The 27,587-nt window shown below is 37.6% G+C and overlaps 1 protein-coding gene across 3 annotated transcripts in view; it reads left to right on the top strand.

The window, feature by feature from the left end:
- Positions 1 to 27,587, top strand: part of PIK3C2G (phosphatidylinositol-4-phosphate 3-kinase catalytic subunit type 2 gamma) — a 301,036-nt gene that overhangs the window by 265,910 nt on the left and 7,539 nt on the right. For all 3 annotated transcript variants that reach the window (XM_060112830.1, XM_060112831.1, XM_060112832.1), the window contains 2 exons: positions 6,874 to 6,968; positions 25,602 to 25,727. In XM_060112830.1, the coding sequence (XP_059968813.1) occupies positions 6,874 to 6,968; positions 25,602 to 25,727 (221 nt within the window). The remainder of the gene's footprint in view (positions 1 to 6,873; positions 6,969 to 25,601; positions 25,728 to 27,587) is intronic.

A 27,587-nucleotide genomic window follows, 5' to 3' on the forward strand; every position in this document is an offset into this window, starting at 1 on the left:
TATCTTTTCCAACCACAATGCTATGAGACTAGATATCAATTATATGAAAAAACTGTAAAAAATACAAACACATGGAGGCTAAACAATACACTACTCAATAACCAAGAGATCACTTAAGATATCAAAGAGGAAATCAAAAAATACCTAGAAACACATGACAATGAAAACACGATGACCCAAAACCTATGGGATGCAGCAAAAGCAGTTCTAAGAGGGAAGTTTATAGCAATACAATGCTACCTCAAGAAACAAGAAACATCTCAAATAAACAACCTAACCTTCCACCTAAAGCTATTGAGAAAGAAGAACAAAAAACCCCAAAGCTAGCAGAAGGAAAGAATTCATGAAGATCAGATCAGAAAGAAATGAAAAAGAAATGAAGGAAACAACAGCAAAGATCAATAAAACTAAAACTGATTCTTTGAGAAGATAAACAAAATTGATAAACAATTAGCCAACTCATAAAGAAAAAAAGGGAGAAGACTCAAATCAATAAAATTAGAAATGAAAAAGGAGAAGTAACAACTGACACTGCAGAAGTACAAAGCATCATGAGAGATTACTACAAGCAACTATATGCCAATAAAATGGACAACCTGGAAATAACGGACAAATTCTTAGAAAAGCACCTTTCAAGACTGAACCAGGAAGAAATAGAAAATATAAACAGACCAATCACAAGCACTGAAATTGAGACTGATTAAAAATCTTCCAACAAACAAAAGCCCAGAACCAGAGGGCTTCACAGGCGAATTCTATCAAACATTTAGAGAAGACCTAACACCTATCCTTCTCAATCTCTTCCAAAATATAGCAGAGGGAGGAACACTCCCAAACTCATTCTATGAGGCCACCATCACCCTGACACCAAAACCAGACAAAGATGTCACAAAGAAAGAAAACTACAGGCCAATAACACTGATAAACATAGATGCAAAAATCCTCAACAAAATACTAGCAAACAGAATCCACAAGCTCATTAAAAGGATCATACACCATGATCAAGTGGGTTTTATCCCAGGAATGCAAGGATTCTTCAATATATGCAAATCAATCAATGCAATAAACCATATTAACAAATTGAAGGAGAAAAACATATGATCATCTCAATAGATGCAGAAAGAGCTTTGGACAAAATTCAACACCCATTTATGATAAAAACCCTCCAGAAAGTAGGCTTAGACGGAACTTACCTCAACATAATAAAGGCCATATATGACACACACACAGCCAACATCATTCTCAATGGTGAAAAACTGAAACCATTTCCTCTAAGATCAGGAACAGGACAAGCTTGTCCACTCTTACCACTATTATTCAACATAATTTTGGAAGTTTTAGGCACAGCAATGAGAGAAGAAAAAGAAATAAAAGGAATCCAAATCAGAAAAGAATTAAATCTGTCACTGTTTGCAGATGACATGATACTATATAAATAGAGCATCTTAAAGATGGTACCAGAAAACTACTAGAGCGAATCAATGAATTTTGTAAAGTAGCAGGGTACAAAATTAATGCACAGAAATCTCTTGCATTCCTACACACTAATGATGAAAAATCTGAAAGGGAAATTAAGGAAACACTCCCATTTACCATTGCAACAAAAAGAATGAAATACCTAGGAAAAACCTACCTAAGGAGACAAAAGACCTGTATTTAGAAAACTATGACACTGATGAAAGAAATTAAAGATTTTATAAACAGATGGAGAGATATACCATGTTCTTGGATTGGAAGAATCAACATTGTGAAAATGACTATACTACCCAAAGCAATCTACAGATTCAATGCAATCCCTATCAAACTACCAATGTCATTTTTCACAGAACTAGACAAAAAAATTCACAATTTGTATGGAAACGCAAAAGACCCCAAAGAGCCAAAGCAATCTTGAGAAAGAAAAACGGAGTTGGAGGAATCTGGCTCCCAGACTTCAGCCTATACTACAAATCTACAGTAATCAAGACAGTATGGTACTGGCACAAAAACAGAAATATAGATCAATGGAGTGCACATATGGTTGCCCTTATTTTTGATAAAGGAGGCAAGGATATGCAATGGAGAAAAGACAGTCTCTTCAATAAGTGGTGCTGGGAAAACTGGACAGCTACATGTAAAAGAATGAAATTAGAACACTCCCTAACACCATGCACAAAAATAAACTCAAAATGGATTAAAGCCTAACTGTAAGGCCAGGCACTATAAAACTCTTAGAGGAAAACATAGTCAGAACACTCTATGACATAAATCACAGCAAGATCCTTTTTGATCCACCTCCTAGAGAAATGGAAATAAAAACAAAAATAAACAAATGGGACCTAATGAAAGTTAAAAGCTTTTGCACAGCAAAGGAAACCATAAACAATACCAAAAGACAACCCTCAGAATGGGAGAAAATATTTGCAAATGAAGCAACGGACAAAGGATTAATCTCCAGAATTTACAAGCAGCTCATGCAGCTCAATATCAAGAAATCAAACAACCAAACCCAAAAATGGGCAGAAGACCTAAATAGAAATTTCTCCAAAAAGACATACAGATTGCCAACAAACACATGAAAGGATGTTCAACATCACTAATCATTAGAGAAATGCAAATCAAAACTAGGTATCACCTCACACCAGTCAGAATGGCCATCATCAAAAAATCTACAAACAATAAATGCTGGAGAGAGTATGGAGAAAAGGGAACTCTCTTGCCCTGTTGGTGGGAATGTAAATTGATACAGCCACTATGGAGAACAGTATGGAGGTTCCTTTAAAAACTAAAAATAGAACTACCATACGACCCAGCAATCCCACTACTGGGCATATATCTGAGAAAACCATAATTCAAAAGAGTCATGCCAAATGTAAAATAGATAGCTAGTGGAAGCAGCCACATAGCACAGGGAGATCAGCTGCTGCTTTGTGACCACCTAGAGGACAGGGAGGGTAGGAGGGAGACGCAAGAGTTTTGTTATAAAGCAGAAACTAACACACCATTGTAAAGCAATTAGAGTCCAATAAAGATGTGAAAAATAAAAAGAGTTATGCACCACAGTGTTTATTACAGCTCTATTTACAATAGCCAGGACATGGAAGCAACCTAAGTGTCCATCGACAGCTGAATGGATAAAGAAAATTTGGCACATATATACAATGGAATATTACTCAGCCATAAAAAGAAATGACATTGAGTTATTTGTGGTGAGGTGGGTGGACCTAGAGTCTGTCATACAGAGTGAAGTAAGTCAGAAAGAGAAAAAGAAATACCGTATGCTAACACATATATATGGAATCTAAAAAAAAAAAAATAGTTCTGAAGAACCTAGGGGCAGGACAGGAATAAAGATGCAGACATAGAGAATGGACTTGAGGACACAGGGAGGGGGAAGGGTGGGCTGCAACAAAGTGAGAGAGTGGCATGGACATATATACACTACCAAATGTAAAATAGATAGCTAGTGGGAAGCAGCCACATTGCACAGGGAGATCAGCTCGGTGCTGTGTGTCCACCTAGAGAGGTGGGATAGGGAGAGTGGGAGGGAGATGCAAGAGGGAGGAGATATGAGTATATATGTATATGTATATGTATAGCTGATTCACTTTGTTGTACAGCAGAAACACACCATTGTAAATCAATTATACTCTAATAAAAATGTTAAAAAATAATGATAATAATGGGAGGACTGGCTGTTAGGAATGGGAGGAAGACTTTTTACTGTATACTTTAAAAATAAATTTTCATTTTTAAATCATATGAATATATTATATCTGAAAGGAAGTTAAATTTTGAAATGATATTTTTTAACATTAATGGACACATTATGCATAATAAGCCCGCATTAGCTGCTGTAGTGCCATGCATTCAAGCATTTCAACACAGTCATTCTTTGGATCAATAATATTTTAACAGTTCTTGGGGTTACTATAAATGGTTAGATTAAGCATGATTAGATCCCCCAGAATAACTTGAAGCAGAAAAATCAAGATATTCTAACATCTTCTTGTCCCTGTGAAGCTATTCTCAAAAGTCTCCCTCTCTGGGCTCTTCGTTTAAATTCTTTCCCTTAGGTTATTGACCCCTTGTTGCCCCTTACAGCATGATGTTCAAAAATATAGTCTTTAGAGATCATTTGACCCTGCCTAAACTTGGACCAAAATACCTCAGTTTCCTCATGTGTAAATGGAGGTAACACAAACTTTGTAGGTTTGCTGTGGGGATTTAATGAGTTTATGTACGTGAAACTCTTAGCCCAACATTTGGCAAACAATAAGAATTCTAAAAATCCTAAGTACCTCTACTATTACTACATTGACTACTAAGACTTCCTAGTGGCCTGTATTTTCAGTGGGTTCTAAAGTCTGACATGTTTTGATGGATACTGTGATTACTAATCTTGCATGAAAGGTTTAGGGTGGAATATCATCTTCAGTCAATTCAAGTAACAGTTGTATGATTATCATTTAGACACTCAACCATAAATTTATGCTAATTTCCTGTCTGAATTAAAGCTTCTCTAATTAAACACATTAAGTTTCTAATTAATAATCCTTTCACTCTTTAATTCAAAAATTATGTTCATTGTGCATCAAAAAGTATCAGCATTTTTAGCATATGCATACCAAAAGTTCAACTACATTTTTTTTTTTTTTTTTTTTTTTTGGTACGCGGGCCTCTCACTGTTGTGGCCTCTCCCGTTGCGGAGCACAGGCTCCGGACGCGCAGGCTCAGCGGCCATGGCTCACGGGCCCAGCCGCTCCGCGGCATGTGGGGATACTCCTGGACCGAGGCACAAACCCGTGTCCCCTGCATCGGCAGGTGGACTCTCAACCACTGCACCACCAGGGAAGCTCCAACTACATTTTTGTATTATGAGATACAGTTTACCCAAGTACTACAGTCAAAATTATCTCGTAGTGTCTCAAACTCACAGCGTCACTCAGTCATCATAATCAAGATATTTTAAGGAAGAATTTTTTTATTATACTTACCTAATTACCATTTCAGTTGTAAGAAACACTCAATGTGAATTTTAATTACTTCAATGTCAATAATCCACATTAACAATAAAATTAATTAATATTACCTATTTAGAATGTGTAAACTATTCTAATAAACATATTAAAGGCTTTGGGAGGGGCCTCCCTGGTGGCGCAAGTGGTTGAGAGTCCGCCTGCCGATGCAGGGGATACGGGTTCGTGCCCCGGTCTGGGAGGATCCCATATGCCGCGGAGCGGCTGGGCCCGTGAGCCATGGCCGCTGAGCCTGCGCGTCCGGAGCCTGCGCGTCCGGAGCCTGCGCGTCCGGAGCCTGTGCTCCGCAACGGGGGAGGCCACAACAGTGAGAGGCCCGCATACCGCAAAAAAAAAAAAAAAAAAAAGGCTTTGGGAGAAGAAACATAATGCTAAGGTTTAATTTTCAAATGTTAGGATTAGAGAGCTAAAACTGACTATCAGAAAACAATGTGGACCCAATGAGCCCACAACAAAACATTGCCAAATTCCTTATTAGTAGTAAGTTTCTTCTTTTTGAATTCCCTCAGAAAACATATAACCAGAGATTACCAAGGGAAATATATATTAGGAAACTGTGAATTATGCTTAATCCTTGGGCTATAAACTGGAAATTTTTAATTGAAAAACTAAAGCCTTCGTTTTAATGTTGGAATGATATAACTTCAAAGGAAAATTGAGATTACTTTTGTCATTAAATAAACGTTTAGTGCAACTTTATGGAGCAAGCACTGATTTATATATCCCTTGGGGAAATAGGAAAAAAAGTAAGCCCTAAGGGAGATTGTAATCCACTAAGCAAATTGAGACATGTAAGGTAATAATTATAATATAAATATTAAGTGATAAGGGCTGTGTTAGGGGAGTTCAGAGGGTGGCGACCAAGAAACTCTTTTGCATTTTAATTAGGCCTTGCAGAAAGGTAAAAATTCAATAGCCAAAAATGGTGGAAGAGATCATTTTAAATAAAGGGAATAATATGAGCAGTGTCTGCAAGGAAACAGCAGAGCATGTCTGTAGAAATGAACATACAGACTGCAGTATGAAATAATAATAATGGGAAATAAGACAGACAGATTCAATAAGAAGCAGTAATACAGAGCTGAAAAATTCATACTTTTTCATAAGCTATGGAAAGCTATGAACGGTACTTTGATCAAAGAGTAATTTTATAAAAGTTGCCCTAGGAAGATTATACTGGTAATTGTGTACAAATACATTTGGGTTCTGGAGGAGGGGAAGAGAATGTTCTAGTAGTTCAGGCAAAAGATCCATATGCATCTGAACTAGGCACAGCAGAACTGGAAAGGGAGAGCTGAGTGTAAATATATGGAGTAATTGCAAACATTCACTGAGAGATTACATTGTGAGAACTTTTGAATGTTATCAGTTAATCATCTCAGCTGTCCTGAAGTAGATGACTATTATCTCCATTTTACAGAAGTTGATTAACTTAGTCATGTTGACACAGTCTTTAGTATAGTGCTGGGACCTGCATCCCAGACTCACTGACTTCTAAAGCCAACACTTTCAGCCCCTGTGTTCTCTAATACTTTAAGCTCATTGCTCTGAATGTTGAGGAGGAAATTGCGGCCAGAAATGACACTGAGGTCTCAGGTTTAAATAATCGGGAAAATAATGGTATTGATTGAAACAAAACATAGAATATGAGGAGGTAGAATAGATTCAGGATTATTAGACACAAATCCTATCTTAACCAACCCAGCTTCCTGAAGAGTATTATGTTTTCAGTGTCATATGAAGAATGTTTCTTTTTCATATTATTCATTGGTCCTGCTTTAGTCTTTGAATGTTCAGTTTATCCTGTGATCAGTCACTTCCAATTTAATCCACTGAAACTCTACTGTTTCATCAGGTGAGAAGTTTCCTGACCAGAAGCCTAAGGTGCAGTTAGTCATAACATACGAGGATGCGAAGCTGACCATACTTGTGAAGCACATGAAAAACATTGTGAGTTTATCTTATCTAATAAGAAACATGTAAACCTACATTTAGAAATCACTTTCTTCCTTTAAGCAATTAATGTCAACGTTCGTGAGAGAAATGGGGCCAGCCACCAAGTGTAAGTAAGGAACAATGAACCAGTTACAGTGTTCTGCCTCAGTGTAATTGTGATCCTTGGAGGAAAGGCTATAAAATATTTCGCAGGGTAAGTCTTAGAATGAAACCCAGACTTTATTCAAAATGAAGTGTCAGGACAAATCTAGTGAAAAAGCTTTGAAAAAGCAGGACTACTGGGGCTTCCCTGGTGGCGCAGTGGTTGAGAGTCCACCTGCCGATGCAGGGGACACGGGTTCGTGCCCGGTCTGGGAAGATCCCACGTGCCGCGGAGCGGCTGGGCCAGTGAGGCATGGCCGCTGAGCCTGCGCGTCCGGAGCCTGTGCTCCGCAACGGGAGAGTCCGCAACGGGAGAGGCCACAACAGTGAGAGGCCTGCGTACCGCAAAAAAAAAAAAAAAAAAAAAAAAAGCAGGACTACCTAGAGTATTAAGAGCCAAAAGAAAAAAAAAAAAAAAGCTATGTCCCAAGAATTTACACCTCTCTCATCACACTGAGCTTTGTGGAAGACTGACTCATCTCTTTGAATAGTGCCGGCACCTTCTCTGTGAAGCCAGGAGCTCTCAGTGTTTTCCCACAGATTGCCATTGAGTATCAGTTATCATATTCTGATGTAATTGCTCAAGGATATTTCTTTTCCCTCAAAAAGTAATCATTTCTTTGATGACAGGGACCCCATCTTTGCATCCCCAGAACCAAGAACATCAATGGTAGTTAGCCTCTAAGGAAAACTAAAAGCTGCTTTCTCTATTATACCCCATTCCTTCCTGAAGACTGGTCGAGCCAGAGAGGCAAGGATGGCAACTGGGCCATGTCGTTCAGTAAGAGAGGGAGCTTTCTTTGTCACAAGGTCATTGATTAAAGGTCTGAATCTGGGTGCAACCAACAGAAAAGGGTAACTCTAAGCCTCACCCATTTCTCTGGTCTTTTGCTAGCCTAGCAAAACAGGTCCTCCACATGGTGAAACTCCCCAGGAGACTCCACGTGGAGAAAGTCAGAAGCACTACTTTAGCTCTCTCCTTTATGCACATAAATCTCTAAGGATGCACTTTGAAGAAGTTAAAGGAGCAAACTCTTCTCAACATGACATGCATTTGGAACACACTAGAACTTAATAAATATTTGTTCATTGAACAAATATTTGGCATAACTTTCAGGGAATGCATCCTTTACAAATTTAGTATTAGCCAGATAGCCAAGGATGCTTGTTTGTAAATCTGTGGTGTTTGCAATCAGCAATTTTTGTAAGAGCTGGGCAAATATTATTAAATGTGTTTTTGTAGAACTTTCACTCATTAAAATAATTATTTTCAATTGCTTTTGATAAGTTAATCAGCTTAGCTGAGAATAGCAGGTGTTTAAGAAAGTGTTAGGCTGGGAAATGAAGATTAAGTTAGATATTTTTTATAGCTGTATGCGTGTTCATGGACTTTAAGCATCTGTATAAGTATACATGATAAAATAATAGACTATTAAGAAATAGTGTTAATCAAGTTAACAGAACTTATATATGTGTATGATATATAATTGTCAATTGAAAACAGTCCTCTTGGAAACTATACATATATTTCAGTAATGTCATTGCTCAAAACATTTTAGGACATGCCTGTTGACATTGCTTTTAGATCTGCATATAAACCACACAATAAACTTGTTGATACTATTCAAGAATCATGCCTAAAGTTTGATCAAAAGCAGTATTAACCAACTTGGTCACCCATTTTATTCATCAGCTAAATCCCCAAATTACTTTTGACAGTTTTCAAAAATGCACTTTACACTCAGATGAAGTTGCACTACCAATAAGTATATTCAAAACCAGTGTGATGCAGGCATAAAGGTGGGGAGTAAGTGACTAAGAGCAACAGTTTAAGATTTAGATCAAGTTATGGGTAAATGGAAAATAAGTGGGTGAATCCTATAAAACTTTGAAAACCACTTAGGGCCACTAGAGCCTGTACATTGCCAATGCCCTCGGAAGGAAAGTTGTTAATAATGAAGTCATGCTCCCTACTGGTTCTTCTCTCCTCCCCAATCTCTTAACATAGCCCTGGAACTCCTCTTTTCTTATTTCCAGGCTTGTGGCTTTAAATACCACTTACATGTCTTTTTCTTCCATATTTTATAATTCTAGCTTGAAAGTCTCTCTAAAATCCAGAATTATATGTACAACTGATTACTCAACAACTCTAGTAGAAATTCAATAGACAGCATAAATTTAATATACATCCAATCAAACTTCTGCTTATCACCCCCCTAAACCTGCTGTTTTGGCAGCCTGTCTCACCTCTAAATGGCACCTTCATCCTACTAATTGCTCAGGTTAGAGTCTTTTTGACTGCTCTCACGAACTACAACCAAATTTATCAACAAATTCTGTGAGCTCAGCTTTCAAAATAAATCCAGAATCCCACCATGTTTCACCTCCACTGCTTACCACCGTTGGTTCAATCTACCATCATCTCTCACTTGAATTACTGCTGTAGCCTCTTAACAGGTCCCCCTGCTTCTGCCTTTGTATCTTTTTAGTCTCTTCTTAACCTAGCATCCAGAATACTCCTTTGAGAATAAAAGTCATATCCTGTCGTTCCTCTCTCATATCCCTCTGGGGAAGGAATCTCATACCACTTACAATGAAAGCCAAGTATTGGCACCCTTGACCTCTCCTACCTCACCTCGTGCTAGACTCCCTGAATCACTCCACTCCAGCCTCAGTGATTTTCTTCCTATGCCTTGAATGTTTCTGCCCCAGGACATTTGTACTGCTACTCAGCTTATCAGGACTGCTCTTCCCCAGGCCCATGACTCAAGTTCTCCATGGTTCAATCTCACATGTCCTAAACAACTGTTTAACTGTCACCTTTTCTGTGAGGTCCTCTCTGACTCCCATATGTAAAACTGCAAAACCACCCCTGTTGGTTGGCACTTCCAAACTTCCTTTCCTACTTTATTTTCTCCACTGCCCTGTATCATTGCTGTAAACCCAGAGGCTAGAGCAGGGCCAAGTATATAGTAGGTGCTCAATGAATACTTTGTTAAATGAAAGAATGTTAAATTACTTCTAATGTGAACAACTAAGAACTAAGACTTTTTTCACCTTCCCCAAATCATCACAACAAAGTTCTCAGGCTTTGCATTTTTCACAGCTTCTCTTAAATGACTATTTTATTTCTTCTGCTTATCTGAAGACAGAGATAACATTATAATGTAAATGACAGAAAAATCTAACTGTAAATTCTCAACATATTTTCTTTCTCATTTCAAGTTTTAACTAATTATTTTTTTAGACTTTAGTATTTTCACATGCTTGAGTAATCAGACTAAAGAAGTTGTGCTTGATTTTAATATTAAAATGAATTATTCTGCCTGCAGTTCTGCTACATTTAATAGTGAGTTTGATGAAAAGAATTGTTTATCTTATATTAAATCCTTGAATCTTTCTCTAAGAATTACTTCCCTCCTGTGAATTCACAAGTTTAAAAAAATTGCTAAAATTTTTTCCTTTCAAAGCAGCACAATATGATTTAGCCTAGTGAACAGAGACTGACAAAGTAATGCAGGTATTTAGAAGCTTGGCCAAGATTATTTTCAATAATTTTTCAGTTTATATAACAGAGAAACATAGAAAAATCATTTAGATTTGAAATATGTTTTTAAATCTTTCTAGTGTTTTCCCATGGAGCCCACTTTAAAATGATCTCTTCCATCGACTTCTGCAATGTCTCTATTACAATGTCTCTCCTGGTCTCATGGATTCCCCTAGTGTTGTGTCATTTCTAGACTGTTTTCTTCTACCTGCTCCAGAATAAGCTCATTCCAGAAGGCTCTAAAAGTAATCAATAAGGATGCCAGACTTCCTTCTGATACTGAATATGCCCACATTATGAGAATCTCTTACTCTGTAACAGAATAATCAGTCATTTCAAATGAGGAGCAAGTCATGTCAGGGAAATCAGGGTATATCTCAAATGGAGTGCTGTTTAATCCTTTCATAAGACACAAAATCACAGAAAATCATTACTGTATGGAAATTAACAGAAGAGAGAGAGAAGTAGTCAAACACAACAAAAACCCAGGCTAAACACACACACACACACACACACATACATGTTAGAATTTTATTACATTTTATTTTTTATTTTAAAGAATTCTTGCAATTTTACTATGTATGTATAGTCTGGGAGTTCTTGTTTTTAAAATCCACATTCCTGGATATGACTCTCAGTGACTATGATTCTGTAGTTTGGCTTGGAATTTCTACATCTGCCTTTTAGTCTTCTCCTGGTCTCATGGATTCCTCTACTCTTTCACATCTAGACTTGTTTTCTTCTCTCCTGCTCCCAAATACAAGCATTTCAGAAGGTTCTCTGACACAAGTGGTCCATGGACACACTTTGAGAAACATTTCTCATGGCTAATTACCCCATAAATGGCACTCTGAATACAATGGGAGTTCTGTACTTAGCACCAAGTGACTTGTGTTGCCCACTGGTGTAAAAGAGACAACTCGTAGACTTGGTGAAGGTAACAAAAGAGGGTTGTGAAAATAAATCACAGATGATGGCAATATTCGACATGTAAAACTAACAATGTTCTACGTGTCCTTTTAAAAACTTCTAACTTCTCACTGTGCATTCATTCTTTTTTTTTTGCTTTTTTTTTTTTTTTTTTTTTTTTTTTGCGGTACGTGGGCCTCTCACTGTCGTGGCCTCTCCCATTGCGGAGCACAGGCTCCGGACGCGCAGGCTCAGTGGCCATGGCTCACGGGCCCAGCTGCTCTGCAGCATGTGGGATCTTCCTGGACTGGGGCGCGAACCCGCGTCCCCTGCATCAGCAGGCGGACTCTCGACCACTGTGCCACCAGGGAAGCCCTGTGCATTCATTCTTATCCTGAGTTCTTTAAAAGATGTTTACGATCATTACCCTGAACTCTTTCTTGGTAGACTATCTCCATTTCACTTAGTGCTTCTTTTGGGGCTTAATCTTGTTCCTTCATTTGGAATATGTTCCTCTGCTACCTCCTTTTGCCTAACTTGCCATTTTTATTTCTCATTTTGCCTAACTTGCCATTTTTATTTCTATGTATCTCATAGGTTAGTTATGTTTCCTGACCTTGGAGAAGTGGCCTTTTGTAGGAGATGTCCTATGCATCCCGGCAGTGCACTCCCCTCTTGTCACCAGAGCAATATGTTCTAAGGGTGCCCCCTATGTGGGCTGTGTGCGTCCTTCTGTTGTGGTGGGCTGACTACTGAGGGTGGTCTGGTGGGCTTTGTTGGCCCCCAGTCTGGTTGGTTGCCAGGCCCTGCCTTGTGCAGAGGCTGCCAGCCACTGGTTTACGGGGCCTGTCACAAGGCAGCCAGCTGTAGCACCCCAGGGCCCTGAGGCTAGTGCTGGCTCACTGATGGCTGAAGCCAGGTCCTGGGGTTAGTGCTGGACTACTGGCAAGCAGAGCCAGCTTCTGGAGTCTGTTGTAGTGCCCAGGAATCCCAGAGTTGATGTCAGATTGCTGGGAAAGAGTTGGGGGGGAATGGGGGAGAGGCCTCCTGACACAGTTGGGTACAGGGTCTGGGCTGTCCCGAAGCTTCTGTTGGCCTATTAGTTGGCAGGGCCACGGCCCAGCTGGTCCCAGGGCAGGTTCTGGCCTTTGTGGGTGCAATAGGTTTGTACACTGTGGAGCTGCCATTGTCCTGTGGCTAGAGTCTACCTGCTGGTGGGTGAGGCTGGTCCTGAGGCTAGTGCAGGCTCGCTGGTGGGTGGAGCCAAAGATTCTGGTGTTGGTTTCTGCCCACTGGTGTGTGGGGCTGGTTCCTGTGTCCTCTGGTGGGAAGGGCTGTGTCCAGGGGAGGCTATGGGCTCAGGAGGTCTTAAGGCAGCTGTCTGCTGGTGGGTGTGACTGTGTCCCTGCCTAGTTAGTTGCTTGGCCTGAGGCGTTCCAGTGCTGGCGCCTACAGGCTGTGAGTGGGGGCGGGGCTGGGTCCTGAGACTAATAAGCTAGAGGGAGGATTCCAGAATGGCACTTGCCAGCACTAGTGTCCACTGCCGCCAGCGTCTTTGTCATCAGGGAGAGCTGCCGTTGCCTCCTGCTTCTCTGGGAGACTTTCCAGATCAGCAGGTAGGTCTGACTCAGGCTCCTTTCAAATCACTTTTGCTCTGGGTCCCAGAGCTTGTGAGATTTTGTATGCACCCTTTAAGCATAGAGTCTACTTCCCTCAGCCCTCTGGGACTCCCAAAAGTAAGACCTGCTGGCCTTCCGGGGCTTGTTTTCCCGATGCAGGACCCCCAGGCCGGGGAGCTGATGCGGGGCTCGGACCTCTTACTCTTTGGGAGAACTTCTGCAATTTTAACACATTATTGACCGGTGGATTTTTGCAGAAACTAACACCTGTGGCTGGCGATTTTTACCTAAGTGAATATCGAAACACCTGCATTTGATTAAATATCAACAACTTTTTTTTTGCATTTACTGTATTTACTTGAAATTTTGTACATGTCTTACTAAAGCATTCTAATATTTCATTAGAGTGTGACAGTGATAGGCGGTATAGCAGGCACCTCTGTGTAGGGGAACAGAACATCTATTACAAGGATACCATGTTTCACTGCTCTTTCCCCTGGAAGAGCAGACTCTACACTTTCTGGTGGCAATTTTTTTTTTTTTTAGTCCTGTGGGTATTATTCCCTCTAGAATATGTTCTTTTATTTTACCTGATAGTCGACAAGGTGTGTCTTTGCGGGAGGCTCTTTTAGAAACACCACAAGAAGGACCAGGTGCCGGACTACCACTACATTCACCAGGATGGTCAGTTACCCATTCTCTAACTACTGCTAACAAAAATTGTGTGTAAGTCATTTTATTCTGTGCATTACGGCTACAATAAATGTTAAACGCATTGAATAAACCACAATTACTCAAATAGAAACCCACTTTTTTATACCATTTGCTAGTTTTCCAGAGGACACTGAAGTTTGCCAGAAATTGATCAGATCGATCAACTCCTTTCATATATTTATTATACTCTAATATACAAGTGGGCTTAATTATCTGATGGCCAGTCCTCCTGTCTTCCTTTCCTGTAGATGCTATAGAGGCATCATGAATAGTTGTCACCATGCGAACTAGCCTCTTGTCTTTCCATATAAGAAGAATCACTTCTTCCTTCTGTAAGAATGTCATTTCTCCCCTCCGTAGATTTTTAAATTTCTCCTTAAGTTGTTTGGTAGACCACGATTCTCTCTTATACTCCCATGAACTCTGGTTTTATTTTTCAACAGTATTTCAGATGTGGACACACTGTTGTAAAAATTGTCTCAGTAAATATGGTGTCATGAACCAAGGTAAAGTTGTAGGACCAATAATATTGTTTCTTGCAGTTTCTTTCCTTCACCTGTGTAAATCTCAAGGTTGCATATATATCCCGTTTCACTTTCGCTAACCATCCTGACCAAAATTCCATATTTTGTAAGTTTTCTGGCATTATAGGTTTTGAATCTGAGGCATCCTCACCACTTTATCATTGCCTTGTCAAGTGATAAAACTCTCAACAGGGAGGATATAGAGGGAGTGTACCTCAACGTAATAAAGGACATGTATGACAAGCTCACAGCTAACATCATCCTCAATGGTAAAAACTTGAAAGCTTTTCCTCAAAGATCAGGAACAAGACAAGGATACCCACTCTCACCACTTTTATTCAATTAGGTAAGAAAAAGATATTAAAGGCGTCCAAATTGGAAAGGAAGGCATAAAACTGTCCCTATTTATAGGTAACATGATATTACATATAGAAAACCCTAAAGACTTCACAAAAAAACTATTAGAATTAATAAATGAATTCAGTAAAATTGCAAGATACAAAATCAATATGTTTCCCTCAATATCCAAAAATAGAGCATTCCTACAAAATCTTTAGTAAGCCAAAATGGCAAAAATGAAGAAGCAATTATCTTAGGTCACATCTTGCTAGCAAATTTACAGAATAAATTGAGATAAAGCACACATGCTCACAGACACAGGTCAAAGCTATGGCGACTTGATGCTGAGATGCTGAGTGTAGCTCTTGGGAAAAGAGCTTAGCAATGCCACTCTCACTGCTCAGTGTTCATGCTACCTCTATAACAGCTTGCTGCCCCCCAAAAAAACACTGAACACTGTTTTTGCTTTTCACCTTTACTTGTAAAAGTGAAAAAATTCTCTTCGGATTTTGTTTAATTAGCAAAAACAGATGCTAATGTAAGTCTTTCTTAAAAGCAAAGTGGCCTAAAGCAAAGTTCCAAAAAAGCAGAGAATACCTATATATAAAAATCACTTGCGTTTCTATACACTGATAGTGAACAATCAGAAAGAGAAATTAAGAAAACACTTCCACTTATAACTGCATTTAGAAGAATTAAATACCTAGGAATAAATTTAACCAAGGAGGTGAAAGACCTGTACACAGAAAGCCATAAGACACCAACATAAATTGAAGAAACAAAAGTAAATGGAAAGATAGTCCCTACTCATGGATTGGAAGAATTAACATTGTTTAAATGTCCATACTACCCAAAGCAATCTGCAGATTCAATCAATATTGAATCAATATTGAATCAATCCCTATCAATATTCCGATGGCATTTCCAGAGAAACAGAACCTAAAATCCTAAAATTTGTATGGAACCACAAACTAGGACAAATAGCCAAAGCAATCTTGAGAAAGAACAAACTTATGGCAAATGAGCCAAAAATATACAATGGGGAAAAACAGTCTCTTCAATAAATGGTGCTGGGAAAACTGGACAGTCACATGCTAAAAAAAGGAACTGGACTACTATCTTATACCATACACAAATATTAAGTCAGAATGGATTAAGGACTTGGATATAAGACTTGAAACCATAAAACTCCTAGAAGAAACATAGGAAAAAGGATCCCTGACATTGAGCTTAGTGATGATTTTTGGATTTGACACCAAAAATAAAGGCAACAAGAGCAAAAGTAAACAACTGGGACTATATCCATCTACAAAGCTTCTGCACAACAAAGAAAACCATCAACAAAATGAAAAGGCAGAATGGGAGAAAGTATTAACAAATCATATATCTAGTAAAGGACTAATATCCAAAATATACAAAAATGTCATACAACTCAGCAAAGAAACCAAACAAACCAATTAAAAACTGGACAGATGATCTGAAAAGATATTTTTCCAACGAAAACATCCAGATGGCCAACAGATACATGAAAAGGTGTTCCACATCACTAATCATCAGGAAAATGCTAATCAAAACCATGGTGAGATATCACTTCACATATAGAATTCCTATTATCAAAAAGACAAGAAATAACAAGGGTGGCAAGGATGTGGAGAAAAGGGAACACTTGTACAGTATTGGTGGAAATGTAAATTGGTGTTGCCATTATGGAAAATAGTATGGAGGTTCCTCAAGAAATTAAAAATAGAGCTACCATATGATCCAGCAATTCTACTTCTGAGTATTTATTCAAAGAAAATGAAAAAACTAATTCAAAATGGTATGTGTACCTCCATGTTTATTGCAGCATTATTTACTATAGCCAAGGTGTGGAAGCAACCTAAGTGTCCATCAAAAGATGAATGAATAAAGAAAATGTTGTATAGACCCACAATGGAATATTATTCATCCATAAAAAGAAGAAAATCTTGTCATTAGCGACATCATGGATGGATGGACCTTAAGGGCATTATGCTTAGTGAAATAAGTCAGGCAGAGAAAGATAAATACCACTAGATTTCACCTGTATGTGGAATCTAGACAAAATGAAACCAAGCTCATAGATACAGAGAACAGATTGGTGACGGCCAGAGGTCGGGGGAGGGGTGAAATGGGTAAAGGTGGTCAAAAAGTATAATCTATCAGTTATAAAATACATAAGTCACAAGGATATAGTGTACAGCAGGCTGACTATAGTTAACAATACTGTGTTGTGTATTGGAAAGTTGGTGAGAGTAGATCTTAAAAGTACTCGTCATAAGAAAAAGTATTTGGAACTCTGTGTGGTGATGGATGTAAACTAGACTTCATAGTCAAATCATTATGTTGTACACCTGAAACTAATATAATGTTATATTAATATTATGTTATTTTAATGTTCTATTAATTATATTAAAGTTAATTATAAACTTCAGTTAAAAAGTACTAATGTACTTTTAAGGACTGAAATATAAAATATCTAATATTTAAAATCTTGCTTGAGGGACTCAGGAAAAGAATGGAGATGATGGGAGGAAGGGTTGGTGAACTGGAAGATAGATCAAGGGAAATGACCCAGTTTAAAGAACATGGAGAAAAAAGATTGGAAAAAAAGAATAGAATTTTAGGGGTTTGTGGGAAAATACCCAAAGATCTAACATTAGGTCACATTTGTTTTCTGGACTCCCAGGACAGAAGAAAGAGATTGGGGCAGAAAAATATTTGAAGAAATAATGGCCCAAAACTTCCAAAGTTTAGTGAAGGACATAAATTTATAAATTTAAGTAACTTAGTGAGTACCAAAAGGAAAAACTCAAAGAAAAGCATGCATTTATATATTGTTCTCAAACTGCTAAAAACCAAGGACAAAGAAAAAATAGTGAAACAGCTAGAGAAAAACACTTGGCATACAGGAGAACAATGAAACAATGTAGGCAAGAAAAAATTGAAGCGAGAGACAGTGGAACATCATTAAAGTGTTGAAAGAAAAGAATTCTCAACTTAGAATTCTATAGCCAGGAAATATACCCTTCAGCAACAAAAGAAAAATACATATTCCAATGAAGGAAAGCAACAAGAATTTCATACCCTGGATTTGCAGAGTGAGTTTCCCAAAAGAAGACCCTGACATTCATTCTGTTGTTTTCAACTTTGTTAGATATAGTTCATCCTTCCAGCCCCTCATAACTCAGTCCTGATGATCTGTTCCAGCATATTGGCCATAACACTCAGATTATTAACACCTCTACATCATATATCTTTATTTAAATCATGATAAAACTCTTTAATTGGACAGGATCAACACAAATATTTGAGGTATATGGGTAAAAAACTCATATTTTACCTCTAATTACTAGTTTCTGCTTTTTGTAATCCATCTTTTCCCCATACTATCAAATTTAATATCATAAAGCTAATCTTCCAGTATTTCATCTGTTTTTCACAATTCCTCAGCAATCTCTAACCAAACATATTCTGTCTCTTATCTGTACAATTTTCTCAGCACTTGCAGATAGAGGCTAAGGGTTAGGAAATTTGCAATCATTTAGAGTGGTTCAGTGCAATTGTAAAAAATAAAAAAATAAAAAAATAATTAATTACCAGTTAACTTACAGTTCTTCAGTATTTGCTATTGAGTAGATTGTGAAAAATAAATGAGGTTTAATGCCTTACTAGTTACATGTTATTAAGAAATGGAAAAACTTTTCAAACAAGACTCTTCGGTGATAAATTCTGGAGCCATAATTAGAATTCTGGACTTTTAGAAGCAATTCAATCCGTATGTATTGAGTCAGAAAAGGAATTCTATCTACTAGACTGTGACTTCTGTCTGGTTGTTAACTACATCAAGTTGAGGATTAAAATTTAAATATATATATACATATATATATATATATATATATATATATATATATATATATATATATATATATATAACACCAGATGATGATGCCAAAGAGTTTGTTATTTCTTTGAAAGCAGAAACTTTTAAAATCACTTTTCTGTGTCCTCTCCTAGACCATCCAAAGTGATAGACACATGGCAGTTTGATTTTTTAGTTGATTTTTTAAAAAGTTATTGGAAATCACCTATTGATGATAAAAGTTCTATTAAAGGCTTAAATTGGTGTGAAATGAAGCAGAAGACCATCCTAATTAAATTCATGAATACCTTAAATCGTCCCATTCTATACAAATTAACACACAGAAAGATTGGAGAGACCATTCCACCATTTCTTTAACTGAAGCATACAGCAAACCACATATCAGAAGCACTTTTATTGTACTTCTGTACTTTTGTTGTACATTGTCATTTTATAAAAAGACCCTCTTCATGATGGCTAGCCTCAGTTTCAGAACTGAAATTTGGCAGGCACATAGATGAGGAAAATGCTTTTTTATTATGTTGTTTTATTTCTGGCATAGACCTCAGGTTTTGATAGTCCCATCATATTTTAATCATTGCCGGTTGAGTTCTTCCAAAGCCTGTATTATCCTATGATTGGAAACATTTAAGTTAAAAAAAACTTGATGGAAAATTCTCATAAATTATTCATCAAGAAGATAATAACCTATTAAATACAATTAAACTTTGAATTAATCTACAGACGTTTCCAAAGTGTCTGATATTTTTAACCCATGTACCTTCATCACGTTCCTGATAAAATTTGATCTAGAAGTGCTCTTAATTTGAATCTGACAGTTTCCTTTGCATTCTTTGTAGAGAGTCTGTATAGGGTAGTGGTTAGGAGCATAGGCTTTATAGAAAAACCTCTTAAATAAAATAAAGACAATACTGGCTCAAGGATTATTTTAAGAGAGTGCTTTTTTTTTTTTTTTGCGGTATGCGGGCCTCTCACTGTTGTGGCCTCTCCCGTTGCGGAGCACAGGCTCCGGATGCACAGGCCCAGCGGCCATGGCTCACGGGCCCAGCCGCTCCGCGGCATATGGGATCCTCCCAGACCGGGGCACGAACCCGTATCCCCTGCATCGGCAGGCGGACTCTCAACCACCGCGCCACCAGGGAGGCCCAAGAGAGTGCTTTAAATATATTAAATATTCAGTAGGTGGTAGCTATTATTACTATGTATGAAAAATAAATATATTTCTCATATACTCATATGAAAATACCAAAGAGTTGCTGGCATACCCTACAATGTGAGATGGTTTTATTTACTTTACAGACAACTTATATTCTGCTTTGTCTTTATACCAACATGTTACTGCTTACTTTTTTTTCTCAATTTTGATAAATTAACCATATTTTCAAGATACTTTCATTCATTGATCATAAAAAAAAAGCATTGAAAACCATTTGAAATGCTGTGTGCAATCTGAGGCAAGAAATGAAGGCAGAAAATTGGTATATTTAATTATTAACAATATTATCTAGAAGTCAACGTTGTGAATAAAGATTTACTAATATACATAATTTTAATGTTTATAACCTAAAATAATAACCTAGCTAAGAATCCCCTGTATTTCATTCTTCAATTAAGAAAGAAGTCTCTTCTACCAGTGAATACTAATATCCTAAGGCTTTTCAACTAGAGGGACCTCTCTTTAAACAAACAAACAAATGAAAAAAAAATTGATTTCTCAGATGTCATTAAAGTCCTTCTGATATCTGATAAATTTAAGAAATACAAAATAATTTTTAAAACTACTATAAATGCAGTAGTGTTTTTAAATTATAAAATTGTATTAACAAAAGCACCTACTGATATGTGAAAAAATAGTATAGTAGTAAACGTGTATGAGACGTATTTATTTCCTCCACAGGGAGTGCTTGGTGCTAATGCGGGTCCAGCTCCCTGCCTCCACACAAAGGTCCCCATAAGGCACTCCTCCAATTAAATTGAATGTACCTCTTTCTGTTTCTTCCATGTACTCCACAAAGCAGGACATGGAGGGGAAAACTTATAGGAGGTTGAGAGAGGGCATAGGAATGTAGCACAAAAATATGACTTTAGTTCACACTTCACCATATATTAAGCCCCCAAGAAATTGTCAGGTCATCATTAGCTCCTAGAAGGAGATTTAAATAACCCACTGTGCTTATTGTTAAGGAGACTTTTAATGAGTTAGTGGGAGAAGTCTGGAGAGGTGGAGAGGACTATCACAGAAGAGTAAACACAGTCTCAGGAAGAGGACAGCAATTGCAGATCAAGTCTCCAGGTGGAAGAAATGGTGACCAAGGATTCGTTCTGAGAAGGAGTACAAGTAATTATGTTACAAATTCAGTCTAGCTCCAGTTGGAGAAAAAAGGAGTAAGAAAATGTAGTAAGCATCTAATTGTGTAACATGACCTGAGAGGTGAGATAAAGTCAAAGTTTTCTGAAGTGGAGCATTAAGATATTGGATGTAACAAACAGAACTTGACACATATATTCCTGATGCAATGATGTGCTTGAGAATGTCAGCTCTAGCAGAGAGATGCCTTCAAACAGCTTAGAGTTCAGGGTAAACACTTAGGACAGACCTTGGAAATAGACCCCAAGATACATCTTATTTACCCTGCAGTGGGCTTTTTATTGTTTGGTTACAATAAGAAATCTTGCAATAGGTAAGAGAAATTACTTAAATCTTAGGAAGTTAGGAAGACTTCTGGTTTTTATATTGCATTATAAATAATGATTCAGCAAATACTTACGAAGTACTTTCAAAGAACTAGGCACTATGAATATATAGCTCATTTAATTAGTCATTTGATAACTGTTTATTGAGTATTCACTATATGCCAAGTACTGTGTTAGGGACAGGACTCCTCTAAAAGAAAAGAATGCTGTAAGGAAGACATAGCTATGAAAAGAAAGAAACGAATAAGGTAAAGGAAAGCCCAATCTCAAGTGAGGATTTAAAATTTTTAATTGGAGATTCAGAAACATACTGAAAGCTTAGGAAGAAAGAAATGAGGGTGGGGTTAAGGTAGTAGGGTACAGTAACCAATGGAGCAAAACCCAAAGCAAATATGGGGGGAGGGGAAGTATGGAACAAGAAGACATGGATTTTCCTTTTAAATAATTTCTCATCTCATAAGGAAGCTGACACATATATAAAACCATTTTTAAACATAGAAATTGATAAGCATTTAAACAGGAAATCTAGAATATATCAAATTCTGAGTTAGTCTGAGCAAAAAAAGTCAAATTTGGATGACTTCACATCATCTGAGCACAGTAAAAATATTAGCAAGAATTCTAAAAAAAGTGGTAGTGCTGCTTGACTTCAATCCACCATGAATAAAAACATCCTCTGGGTGACACAAGGAAACTTCTCATTGTTTGAGCCTCAGACTCAAGATTGAGCCTCAGACTAAGAACTGTGTAACCCCAAGCCTTATGACTCTTCAAGTCAAAGTGTTAAGTCTTTGTGAAGGTCTAAAACACAACCAGAGTAAAATTTCTGGGGTAAGATGGGCAAGTAGGAGCTATTTAATCATTTAAAAATAAAATTTAATTCACATCGGGCTTCCCTGGTGGCGCAGTGGTTGAGAATCCGCCTGCCGATGCAGGGGACACGGGTTCGTACCCCGGTCCGGGAAGATCCCACATGCCGCAGAGCAGCTGGGCCCGTGAGCCATTGCCGCTGAGCCTGCGCGTCCGGAGCCTGTGCTCCGCAACGGGAGAGGCCACAACAATGAGAGGCCCGCGTACCGCAAAAAAAAAAAAAAAAAAAAAAAAATTCACATAAACATAAGGGCAAACAGTAAAATGAGAAGTATTGATGAAAAGACACCTAGTGATCTCTTTAATAAATTAGATGAGATCTTTAAGGAGCAGGATACAGTGCCAGTAAGAAGAGGAAAAAGAAAAAGTGTTGATAAGACAGCTGCTATAGGGGAGAAAGGATTCTCTTAAAAAGAAATCCATGTCTGCACTTACAGCCACGGAGGACAGACTAAGTGTGCTGCTCAGATCGAATGCGTCCCTGACTTCAATTGTTCTATTATTCTGAAAACAATAGGATATTCAAGGATCTTGTCAGACGCTAATTGGAAACAGAAGCCCAAACCTTTAATTGCTGAATGCTTGGTGAAGGCTGGTATACAAAATACTTTTTCCCTTCTGTGATTGGGAGTTTATTCCTCAGTGGACTCCTTTAATGTTTTGAGAAGGAAAGTGACAGGATCAAAGCAGCTTTACAGGAAGGTTAAATGCAACAGTGATATACGGGATGAATGAAGGAATGAAGTGGGAAGACTGGGGCATAAAAAAGTAATTAAAATCTAATAAGTTAGGAAATAAAGATCTATGGTGACAGGTGAACTAGGGCAAAAAGGGAGGATGTTGACCTTGGTACATACTTGGATTTGAAAATCAATGACACGGGAGACACTGGAGAAATGAAATTGTATCATTTAATGCAATTTTAACAAGTTGAAAAAATCTGTTTTGGAGTGGTGAGGAAAGGTAGAAGATAGATTTTGGTTAGAGTATAAGGTACTTGTAACACACTTTACAGGTCACTAGGCTGGGATCCTAAGGATGAATTACAGATTCTTATTTGGGAGTCATCAGTGGCTCTCAACTGGGGTCAGTTTTGCTCCCCTGGGGACATTTAGCAATGGCAGGGGACATTTAGCAATGGCTGGTGACATTTCTGGTGTCACAGCTGGGAGGATGGTGCTATTGCAGTCTGGTAGGTGGAGGTCAGTAATGCTGTTAAACAGCCTCAGTGCACAGAAGAGCCCCCTACAACAAAGAATCATTTGGCCCCAAATGCCACTAGTGCCAAGATTGAGAAACCCTGCTCATAAATGTCATAGTACATTAGGCATATCTTGTCCAATCAATGCATGTAGTGTATTTATAGAAAATAAAATTTTCTATAGAAAATTTATAGAAAATAAAAATAGTAACAAGCACTTATTGAATCTTACTCTATTTCAGGCACTATACTCACATTACCTGGTTTATTTTATTTAATTTTTTGAATGCTTTGAGACAGATATCACCTTTATCCCCATTTAACAGGTTAGGAAACATCCACAGAAAAGTTATCTACCAAAAGCCACATAGCTGGGAAATTTGGAGGCCCAGATTGCAACCAAAAAGTCCTTTTCCAGAACCATGATTCTAACCACTAAGATGAAACATACAATGGTTATAGGTATGGTATCCTCAAGCCCAGTGCCCCATGGTAGAAAAGAGAGACAATCACACAGAGCAAAAACACTTTTCTCCCTTCATTTTTCTCACACACATATACACACACACACAAATCAACTCTCAAATATTAATAGCAATGTTTTTTTCTGTATCACAGAAAATTCCATTGTGCCACTGATACATTTCAGAGCTCCTCCTGGGGGAGGGTTTCGCGTGGGACAGGGAAACCTTGAGCACCATCTAAAGCAGCAGGTTTGACAATCTTAGCGTTTTGACATGTGGGTGTGTCCAGATGTATTTTATCTAATTTGAGAATAATAATAAAGAGCCAGATTTTCCTAATGACAGAATTTTTACCATGTAAATTAGAACGGAATAAAAGTTAGTCTATAATAATATATGTCACGTTTTCTTACTTTCCAATATGCTTTTTTGAATGCCAAAGAAAGATGTAAAATTAAAGCTAATGGCATTGGGGGTGTCACTGGATGTTTACATGTGAATGGCGCTGTGATTCAGAACATAAAAATATTTGTTGGAAATTACTGATTTAATAGTTAGAATGTATTCACCAAGAGAACCATTTAATTCCTCAATTTTGACTTTCAAATCATCCACTTAAATATAAATTACACAAGCATTTCTCATTTTATCAAACTAGATATGCATAGTTTTTTAGTACAATTTGTTCTCCTTTGGTCACAAAGATAGAACCCATTTCTCTGAAGTACAGTGGTTTCCAAATTTTTAAAACAGTGTACTCATTCTTCAAATTTATTAAGAAAGAAAAATATCCATAAGAAAGAAGTGGAAAAGGAAGAGAGACATTCTGAAACCAGGACGGGGGAGCAGGGGTGTTAGGATAAACTAGAGAGAGGGGGTCCAGAGATCTACTCATTTGGCATCATTGATCTACCCATCAGGCAGCAACTTAAGCAACTTTGGGAGCCCCACAGAACACAATTGTAAAAGGATTATCCAATATATTTTAGGATAACTTAGATAATAAAATTATTATAACTCTTAAAATCATATATTAAGCTTATAGGTCTAATTGATATTTTTGTTTGAAAATGTGATATAATATGCATTTACATATCATTAAATACTACATCTTATGTGCTAAACTTGAATTATTTATTTTCAAGTGGTGTACAATCTCCTGAGGCACTCAGTTCCTGTCTCTGCCTGTGGGTTATATTCATCTCTTGACCATTTCTGTCAAAAATGCAAACTTAGCTAGTGGGAACATACTATAAAGCACAGGAAGCTTAGCTCGGTGCTCTGTGATGACCTAGATGGGTGGGAGGGAGGTCCAAGAGGGAGGGGATATAGGTATACATATAGCTGATTCACTTCATTGTACAGCAGAAACTAACACAACATTGTAAAGCAATTATACTCCAATAAAAAAATGCAAATTTAGTTTTTACTATAAAAAGCTAAAGCCAATCACATTTAATGGACTTTTAAATGTAGTTCTCTGACACAACACTTAATTTAAGATGGACAGTTTTACTCTTTTAAACTGTATTTTGGGATTATTTTTGAGCAATGATGTATTTCTTTTGATTGTTCTCTTATTTTCTGATAAACAGTGACTGTAATAAATCTTGATCCTGCCTTTGGTCTAGATATTTAGTAGCTGTGTACTTGTTTTCTTTAATAGTGATGCACATTAATATTTATAACCATTTTCCTTTGCAGCATCTCCCAGATGGCTCCACGCCCAGTGCACATGTTGAATTTTATCTTTTACCGTATCCCAGTGAAGTTCGGAGGAGGAAAACAAAATCTGTTCCAAAATGTACTGACCCCACTTACAATGAAATTGTAAGTATGAGTCAACTCTTGTCCAGTCATTTTGTAGTTTTCTTACCATTTTTCAGTTTAACCAAATATGGAAAATTTACAGTAATTGGCAGTGTTATTCCATAAAGGGAAGACATTTCCCAAAATAGCCACTGTCTGCCGATCACTGTTCTTGATGCTATAGGAACTGGAAAATACAGATACTGCTTTCAAAGTGCTTATGAACCAATTTTCAAATTGTGGCTAGCCTCCAGCAAGAGCCCAAGACTTTACAGCGTTTATTTCACCTACTAACATTATCCCTGACTCTACCTTATTTTCTCTAACAAGTTTTTCTTTACCTGGTTTTCCTTACCTAATAACTTTATCATAGTCTAACCTGTGTATAGCAATCAACTTTATAAAATCTCTTTTGAAAAACTGAAAAAGATAAAGAAGTACAAAGTACAAATTATATTGAAGTTAATTTATATTATATATAGCTAATTCATTTGTAGTATATGATTTGAACATCTGATCCCCTAATTCTTTCTAAGGCAAACCCTACATTTATTCTCTTGATTCCATCCTTTCCCATCTCCTTTGTACCTTGCTCACTTATTTGCTCACCTTTTCTTAAGGTTATCTCATCCACTGGATCCTCAACTCAGAAATCTTAAAAAAAACAAAACAAAACAAAACAAACTCTTCGAGTCAGACTTTCTAAAGCATCCAAATTTTCTTTCCCTCGCTATCACCTCCAAACTTTTGTAAAATTAACACATTTCCTGCTCTCAGTTCATCACTTCCTTCTCACCCTTTAACCCTTTGCCATATGGATTCTGACCTTGACTGAGGCTGTTTTATTCAAATGGCATCAAAAGACTCCTAATTGCTCAATCCAATGAGCCATCAGGCTCTTCTCTCCGGAACGGTTAGACGGCAGCACTGTTAACTGCTTCCTCTTTCTTTACACCTCCCTTTTGCTTCTTAAGTTCTACCTTTTCTCTTTTTTTAATCAACATAATTTTTATTGGAGTATAGTTGCTTTACAATGTTTTGTTAGTTTCTGCTGTAGAGCAAAGTGAATCAGCTATAGGTATTACGTATATCCCCCCTTTTTTGGATTTCCTTCCCATTTAGGTCACCACAGAGCATTGAGTAGAGTTCCCTGTGTTATACAGTAGGTTCTCATTAGTTATCTATTTTATACATAATAGTGTATACATGTCAGTCCCAATATCCCAGTTCATGCCACCTGTCCTTACCCACCTTGGTGTCCATACGTTTGTTCTCTACATCAGTGTCTCTATTTCTGCTTTGCAAATAAGTTCATCTGTACCATTTTTCTAGATTCCACATATAAGCAATATTATACAGTATTTGTTTTTCTCTTTCGGATTTACTTCATTGAGCTCTACCTTTTCTTAATTCCCTTCTATCTCCTCTAACCACTCTCTCATTTTCCTTCATTGCCATTCTTCCTCTGAAAATATTTGCTGGAATTCCATGACCTACCCTCATCTCTTGATATATACACTCAGAAGTATCTTATGTATGTACAGATTTTCATTTATCACTTGTAGGTTGCATCTGAATTTATTCCTCAAACCCTGGCTTCCCTCCCAAGCTTTAAACCTGTATTTCTACCTGATTATTAAAGAGCCCCTTTAGGACGCCTCCTACGCACTTTTAAATCAGGCTTTTCTCCTCTGTTTGCCATCTCCTCGGAAGAAACTTCCTAATGACATCACCCTCTCCCTCACTCACAAGTCCAGTTAATCCCCAAGTTTTGTCAGTTCTACTTGTGCAGCCACCTGCCTCTTCAATCCATCTTCTCCTCTGTGTCCCATTGCTACTTCTTTGTTTGAAGGCCTTGCAATTTTGGCTAATATAAGAGCC

Source organism: Mesoplodon densirostris, chromosome 11 (assembly GCF_025265405.1).
Source record: "Mesoplodon densirostris isolate mMesDen1 chromosome 11, mMesDen1 primary haplotype, whole genome shotgun sequence".
In the NCBI taxonomy this organism is placed as follows: Eukaryota; Metazoa; Chordata; class Mammalia; order Artiodactyla; family Ziphiidae; genus Mesoplodon; species Mesoplodon densirostris.